The 8,707-nt window shown below is 44.1% G+C and overlaps 1 protein-coding gene across 1 annotated transcript in view; it reads right to left on the reverse strand.

The window, feature by feature from the left end:
- VOPP1 (VOPP1 WW domain binding protein) overlaps positions 1-8,364 on the reverse strand; it is a 109,387-nt gene extending 101,023 nt beyond the window's left edge. The window contains exon 1 of the mRNA XM_006275622.4: positions 8,165-8,364. Coding sequence (XP_006275684.1) covers positions 8,165-8,218 — 54 coding nt within the window. The 5' untranslated portion in view covers positions 8,219-8,364. The remainder of the gene's footprint in view (positions 1-8,164) is intronic.
- Positions 8,365-8,707: the final 343 nt, after the last annotated feature.

Raw genomic sequence — 8,707 nt, forward strand, 5'->3', positions numbered from 1 at the left:
GAAAAATCACAAGTATAAGCCCGGGTCAGACTGATCACCTGAACCACCCTCTCCGTGAACACGAGTCTCTTAGTTCACGCTGAAGCCACGGAGCACCTGAAAGGGACTGAAGGAAGGGGACTTAGTCCTATCACTGCTGAGGCCAGCCTATTGAATTGTATTACTGAGGCCATTCCATTGAACCGTACTACTGAGGCCAACCCATTAAATCGTACTACTGAGGAATGAAACCATATTTTGGTATTTGGCTTCTTGGAATTCTAGGATTGTAAGTATATTATGAAAAATAATAGTATTGATTCAAATTTAACTTTTAGTTGTAATTGTAGTTGTTTTTGTAACACTAATTCTTATAGTATTGTTTGGGAAGGAAGTGCATTCAGAGCATTGTTTCTGATACATGTAATTATTGTGTTTTTAATGTTTGTGGTGTTTCTTAAAGCTAAGCAGTGTTATATACGTAGCAAAGAGTTTTAAAATAAAATTGTGTTGTATGAATTAAGTGTGTAATCATTGTGAAATCGTGCAATCAGCTAACTACTCCCCCAGCCAGTGCATCAAAACGAATCAGTAAATTGTGTGGGATTTTCTCTATTCCATAACCCACTAGAGACATATTCCTTCCATTTAAGTAAGGTATAGCCACAACCCTTCTTCCCATTTTCAACAGAAAGGGAAATCTAACAGGGAGAGACGGTGAGACCTGGGGTGAGAACTACTGCTTTACAGCACTGAGACACCTTGTGTCAAGTGCATGGGAAAACACCACAGCTACAACCTACACCCCTGGGAAAACACCAGACACTCTGGAAAACTTAATCCTATTTAAGGGAACTTCCACTGGAAAACAGATACTGAATTGGTGCTGCATCTCTCTTTTTTTATGATATAGGAAGGTTTGAATGATGCTTCCTTCATTTTTCCATGTTAAAATACAGGGGTTTCCCCACTATTAAAATGTCGGTCTTTTTGACTAAAAATTTCTTCCTCTATGTAAACTACTCCTTTTTTAAGCACCTACAGTATTTAACTCCAAAGCTATCTCCCCAAAGCCAGTTGGGAGAAAGAAACCAGGACTTCTCTGGGGAATATCTTCTATTGGACCAACTGCAGGGTTAAGATGGACTTAGACTACCTTTCAAATGCAGTGTATTCAACCTCAGGTCTGAGCAAGCTGCAAGTAAGGGTGTTTGTATTAAATATTCAGCACCTCTGCCACTTCAACTAAGGGCCTTGTTACACCTTACACTATGAGCCCATTCTGGGCTTCCACCTGCCCTCTGCATCCCACCCCAAACTTACTTACAGCTTCCCATGGTCTGTCCCAGTGAACCTGCCAGCCTGGCTGCTGCTCTTCTCCTAGCTAAGCCTGGCCAAAAAAGCAGCAGCTGTGGCTCTGCCAGGCAAGCAGGTTAACCCTCCCCTGCCTGATCCATCAAGACAGGCAGTGCAGGCAGCCACAAGCAAGCAGAAGGGAAAGGGGAGGGGATGGAGAGCAGTGAACAGGGATCTGAGGTGCTGGGGAGAGGGGGGGGCAGTGGGCCAGATCCAGGCCAGTGGGGGTGGGAGGTGGGCGGGATGTTTACATTAAAGTGTAGTCTAGAGTGGCTACACTTTAGTGTAACACAAGCTGGGTAACACAGATCAGAAATAATTTTGACCTGCAGGGGTGTAATTTTGAGCTGCCTAACAAGTGCTTAAAACTAGTTGCAGGTGTTAATGTGTGGACAATCCAGGTGTTAAGAGATCCAAGAGCTGCTCAAAATAACCATGTAACAAGGCCCTGAGATGCAAGAAAACTAAGATACAAACTATACTGAAACATCCAAGTACTAAATTAATGGGCGCATGCAAACAAAAGCCCTGCCCGCACACAAATTTGAACTGGTTTAGATAAACCAGAGCAAATTCCTGGGTGGAAACCCAGATTTTTTATGCCTTAAACTGGTTCCTAATAGATTTAAAATAAATGAAAATAAACCCATTGAAAAATCAAAATGAATATGTCCACAAAACCTTTAAATTGACTCTAACCAAGTCAGTTTAAAAATTGATAAGAATTTAACTGCAAGTGCAAAATTTGTGCGTAAAGCAAAGGCATACAGGCACCTGCAACAGCTAAGCGGGAAATAGTGAGAGCAGAAGGAAATCAGAATATGTGTGACTTCCTTTTCAGTAAAAACCACGATCAAAAGTGCTAAGTAATTTTAGCAATGTTATAAACACAACTAACTCAGTGAGTGACGTAACAGAGAAAACAACCTAAAGAAAAAAAAATAGCAGTTGTGTCTATTCGGCATCTCATTCCCCAGTCTCACTGACCAGCATGCAAGTACTTCTTTGTTTCTCAGGTATTTTGACCACAGTGACATAGCATCATTCTCGTCGACAATAACAGAAGAAGCCTACTGCACAACCTCGGTCCTCCTGTGCAACTCTCAGCTGATCTTACTGCTGTGGATACACGGGGAGATTTGGTTCCCAGCAGCCCTGGCTGGATCATATAACAATAAATCATGCTAAGTTGTTCCTTTCCTTCACCCTGTGGTGCAATAGTTACTTTCCAACAGATGAGAGAAATGAGCCACAGACAATCATTTCAGGTTGCTGAGCCCCTGAGCATCTAGAAACTAACAGATGGGTTGGAAAAGGGGGCAGTAGACACATCTGCAGTCACAGCCCCCCTCAGAAGGCAAGGTGTTAACCATGTCATGCAGGACAAATGGATTGAAAACAAGCTCCCAGCAGTCCTTTTTAGCAGGTTCTGTATGAGATGATTTCTTTTTCACACACTGCCAACCATAGCTAAAGCTTCTTATTTAAGTGGTATTAGTAGAGCACATCAATACCAGCAGCCTCTTACTGACTTGGTGACAAGCAGCTGCCAACCTGCACAATATGCACAGGCAGAAAGAAAAACCAACATATTTAATAAACCTCAAAATAAGAAAACTTCAGTCTGGAGAAAAATAAAAACTAAGCCAGGTTTTGAACTCTATCTGGATCTAAATACAGCAAAGGGATTTTTTTTTAAGACTAGATAACATGCCTATGCTAATATACTTACTCAGATAAAGACAAAACCTGAGCTAGTAGTTTTAACCTTGCATGCTGGAGTCCTAGTCAAGTCTATCAAAAAAACAACAAACAAACAAGCAAACAAACATCCCACAACTACAGCAATTACACAAATGGGAAATACCTGGCAAACTGGCTTTAAAAACAAAAAAAAACAAAACTACCTTGGCATGACTGATTGCCAGATGAAAGCTGGTGCTACAGAACATTTTATTAATACAATAAATATTAATAAAAGTTATTTCTAAGGACAAGAGGAACAGATGTGCAATTTCATCAGCAAAATGTTTTAATTTTAAATAACATTCAAAAATGTTTCTGACAATCTCTAAACATTAGAAATCTATTAATTCTTTTAGCTTTGTGATACACTTATCAACATATCTAACTGTACAAAAATGCTGTTTACAAAGGGCAACTCTTGCATGCAGGCCTGCCAAATGCTTGCTAATTTTGGCTCTCTCCAGTTTTGGATTGCCGGCATAAAACACTTAGTTCCAGATTTAAACTCACATCTTCAGAAAACCACAAGGGGATCTGTAAGTACTGAGCACCTGTGTTAAGAAGGCTTGGGGAAGGAGAGTAGGGGAAGTATTTTGTTAAAAAGGTATCTTACCTAAAGCAAATGCCTAAAAACCTTTAACAATTTGGCCTTGGGGTCTCATGTTGACCATCTGAAAGATGAGGCACTTTAAATTACTTAATGCATTAGACAGCTAAGGCTACACGGCAGACTATCAGTCAAATTGAGAATTGTACTCTCACTGGTGCCAAACTCTCACTGGAGGTAGATCGCCTCCTCTTCGTAGCACTGTAATCATAGCACCAGCCTCCAGCAAAAGTACACCCTAAGGCCATTCAGTCTTACCTATAGAGGATTTCAAAACCTGTAAAGTAGATAGCAAGTGGATAACACACAAGCAAATGCTGGGGTACCCGCCTGGCAGAAGGCCTGATTTTAGTATGGGAAATCTGTCTCACAGATGGGGACTCATTAGTAAAATCATACTTAAAATATGGAGACATCCAGGGCTGAAAGGTCTCTACATGCCTAAAAGAACAAAGGTGAGAGGCAAGGATTTCTTAGGGCAATATTTTCTACTGGGCCAACTGCATAGTTGGGATAAAGTTATTTCCAGTTACACAGTTGGCCCAATAAAAGATATCATCCTAAGAAATCGTTGTCTCTCACATAATTAGGGGGCTCTCAAGGCTACAACATCACTCTTACACTACTGTAAAGGAACAAATAAAGAGAACATAAGTCAACACCTGCCAACACCAGACAGAGAGAAATCTTCCCGCTTCCCATCCTTTCATAGTGGTGACTATCAGCCATCAGCATAAAGGCAAAACAAACTGAAGCCCTGGTCTAGGAACCAAAGATTTTACCAAGCATAAACATGGTTACATAAAGGCTCTGATGGCCTTTATGTTATAGCATACCAGTACTGATTTGCCAAATATCTGCACCCTGTGGGGAAAAAAAAGGAGGGGTGGGGGACATCCAGAGGAACGAGAAATTCTGCTAAGTTCACTTTGCTACTGTGGAACATAACTTACCTCCCATTAACTGGGTTAATTTGAAAAAAGAAAGAACATTGTTCCACATACGTTTTTCATTTCCTTCCTGAGGGAGCCAAAATTACCTCTCACGTCATCCATCTCAAGGTTTTATACTTCCGTCCATCACTGTAATATTTAAGTGCATTACTCATTAAATGCATGACAATGATAAAGTCACTAAGGTTATGGAGCTTCTGGCACTTCAGGAGGTCTGCTTAGGTCAAAGTGTTTGTTGGTTGGTTTAGGTTTTCTCTTATTTGTAGTGGTGAGAGAAGAATGATTAGTATCTTTCTGGTTATAGCAGAAAACCGCCATCTAAAAAGGAAAGCCTCAGAATTGATTCCCCATTTCTTCCATTGCTGCTCTCAGTGACGTTTCTATGATTAAATATACATCAACCCCCTCTAAAGAAAGTCGAAGTTCATGATATAGTAAAATGACTCAAGAATTCCACGTGTTTGCCAATACTGATGCCCTCTGTAATCTTGGGCAGGTCACTTATCTTAGTTTATAACCACCACATAATTAAGGACTAGCATTAACTCTGAAAGTCATTCAAAGACATTTAAGAAGTCTCATGATCAAGGCAGGATTTGATATACACTGACCTGTAAATGTGTTGTATTCTTTTGGTTTGCCTAAATATATTGTTATATAACAACATACTATGAATGTTTCCTGGTGAATTTTGTGCTATTTAAGTAAATAAATAAAATAATTTTTTTTAAAAAATCAGTTATTGCTTGTACAGTACTTTGAGGGCAAACAGTTCTAAGTAATATTTTTACTATTTTTTTTTCTATTTGGGTAATGGCCAAAGCATCTTGAAAAAAGCTAAATGAAAAATCTATGACAAAGCTCACACTATTTTAAATATTAAATGAACTCACGTGGAAGCTGCAAAGAGGGTACAATAATCTTGCTGTAACCCCATTTCACACTCATCAATATGGACAACAGCACACCTTGCAATCGATTCCAAAATTTGCCCTCACAAAAGCACCACAGTCAGAATACCACACACACACACTAAACATCCATGATCAGATACACTCCCTATTTCTTAAGGTTGGACATTTTTTTTTGTACACTTTGCTTCTAAAAATAATTTCTCATACTCTGTACACATACACACACAAACACACGCTGCCTAATCTATAAAAACATCTCAAATGCTTTACAAGACAACAAATCCAGATGGTAAAGCAAACGCACTAGATTTTTAAAAAATAAATCAGTATATAATCTTAAATAAAATGAGTATAGGGCACATCCAAAGAGGATTTATGCAATTTATTTCTACTAGAAAAAAGATTTGGTGTGCCTGGAGAATGTGTACCACAGACCAAAGATTCTTAATCAAATAGATTTTACACAAACAATATCATCCACATTTTCTCATAACAAGATTTCTTCTGAGGTTATCTCACTGCCCATTTCCTTTAATTGCCACTCTGCCTTTATTTAATGGCCAGTTTCAACAGCATAAAGCAGCAATCATGGAAAGTACTGGGCCAGATTTACAGCTGGTGTATCAAGGCACAATTGAATCAACTTTTGAGGTGTTACATCCATTTATGATATTAGTGGGGTTGACTTTTTTTCATGGAATTATAGACGGCAGAATGGGCAACATACTAGGGACCTTTTATGTAAGTGGGTGGTACAAACTGACAAAGGACAAGTTTCTAAACACATCTGTTACTTGAAACATTACCCAATTTTGTAGATGGTGTTAGATTTCTAGTTAAATAATTTTATTTTCCTTTTTTAAAAATAAATAACTGTATTTTTTCCCTAAACCAGTCCAGTGTGGAAACAATATGGTTCTCTGCATTTCCAAAGCTTTCAGCAGTCAAGGGGCAGGCATTCAAAAAGACACGTTTAAGAAAACCACGTGAGCGTTTCCAAATCAATGACATAAACTGTACTGCCAAGTGTCCAATTGATAAAAGAGTGGCTGAAAAGCATTGGCAAAGCTGTGAAAGGGAAACTTAAACATGGCCACCTGCCTGCACTATGTCTGGTTTATGTCAGCATTATTAATCCCACACTTTTAAACTCATTGAATTCAAACCCAAAATTAGGACAAGAAATGAAAAGGACAACAGCTGTCCTTTTTTTTTTTTTTTTATTTCCCTCCACACCTCTGTCAAAGGCATGTGGATCTCACTCCTAAAAAAATAAGTCAGTTTCCCAGCTCTGTTGAAGTCATGACATGATGTAAAGGAATTTTTCAGAATGATCAAAATCCACTCCCCCACCCCATACACTCTGCCCCTCCTATTTACAATGGTAAAAGCTAAATGATCAAGGCCTTGTTGGAAGTTGAAATACAGCAGTCTTAACTTTTCTGGGTCGCTCCGAGGCAATATTGCCAACTGCCCCTTGCTATACAATAGATTTCATCCGCAAAAGGGCACCAGTCCAAATAAAAACGAGAGAGAAAGAGAGAGACATCTTCGAGCCCAATTGTACCTAGAATCTGAGTACTCCCGTGAGGGCAAAGCTACTGAATGCCTGCCTGGCCACGGAGCTAACCAACCTCAAGACAAGGGAGTGGCCTAGAGCAGTGGTTCTCAACCTTTTTTTCGTACCAGGACCCATTTGTAAACATTAATGGGCAGTCCCGACCCAGTGCCCCCCAACCCCAGGCCCCAGCCCCACAGTGTGTGGGGCAGAGGATGGGTGCATGGGGCATGGGGGTCTCCAGGCAGCCCCTGGTAGGCTGGAACCCTGCCTGCCTGCAAGAGAAAACCCGTGGTTTCCCCCATTTTTCTCCTTTAAAAGAGAACCTGTTTTTTAAAGTTTGGTCCATTTTTTTCATTTGCTCATGACCCTTCCATGTATTATTGTGACCCACTTTTGGGCTGGGACCCAGAGGCTGAGAAATGCTGGTCTAGAGTCTGTAATCCTACCACGCCCCCGGTGCTCCTGACCCCATCCCTGCCCCCGAGCCCGTGCCCAGCCATCTGGCCTGCTCTTCAGAAGGAATAGGTCCTCCCCTGCAAAACCCGGCTGTGGGATCTCCATCCTCAGGGGTTTTAAACGCCCGGGTAGACAAAGCCCTAGCTAGGATGATCTAGCTGAGGACGGTCCTGCTTGGAGCAGGGAGCTTGGACGAGATGCTCTCCTGCGGCCCCAGCCAACCCTCGTTTTCAAGGATCCTGCTGCTCGTATGATTCTTTCAGCTCTTTGTTCCTCTCCGCCGGCAAGTGGGGACAGTGTTTGGCCACCCACCAGTGACCACCAGCATCCTCCGCGGGCTCCTGGCCACACAGCAGCCTGCGTGCCTGGCTGACAGCCCACAAACTCAGCTCCTTCCAGCATCCCCGCCTTCAATTTCAGCCCCAAGCTCCCCGCTCACAGGCTGCTTCTCCAGGGGGGTTCTCCTCTCACTCCCCCGCCCTTGCCCACGGCAAGATTTGTCGCCCCTCTCCGGAGAAGGGGGCAGGACTTGCGCAGGGGAGCGGGGACAGCCCCAGACCAGGCCAGGCCAGGCCGGGCGCGGCGCTCCTACCTGCAGCAGCCAGGACAGCAGGAGCAGCGCCCAGCGCTGGCACCGCGGCTGCATGTCTCGTCGCCTCGCCTTGCCTTGCCTTGCCTTGCCTCGCCTCGCCTCGCCTCGCCTCTCCTCTCCTCTCTCCGCCGCCTGCAGCCGCCGCGGCTCGGGCGCGCCGAGGCGCTGCCAGGCGGGCGCTTGGCCGGCCCCGGGGCGGGGCGAAGGGCGGGGGGAGGAGGAGGCTGGGCCCGGCCCCGGCCCCGGCCCCGCCACCGCCACCGTCACCGTCACCGGCACCCGCCCGCTGCCCGGCCCATGTGCCCGCAGCGCCGGGACCGAGCCCGGGCCCCGCTTGTGACGCGGCGTCGCGTCAGGGGCAGCCTCAGCGCTGAGGCACGGCCCGCGCCTGTTGCTGGGCCGCCGCGGCCCGGCCCGGCCCGGGGCGCACGGGGGCCACCGCCACTCCCGGTCCTGGGACTGACCGCAGCCAGTGACAGGGGCAGTGCCGCCCTCCACACTGCTCCCGCCGGTGCCACTGCGGACAGCCGCCCGGGCCCTCGT

This window comes from Alligator mississippiensis, chromosome 5, assembly GCF_030867095.1.
Source record: "Alligator mississippiensis isolate rAllMis1 chromosome 5, rAllMis1, whole genome shotgun sequence".
NCBI classification, from domain to species: Eukaryota; Metazoa; Chordata; order Crocodylia; family Alligatoridae; genus Alligator; species Alligator mississippiensis.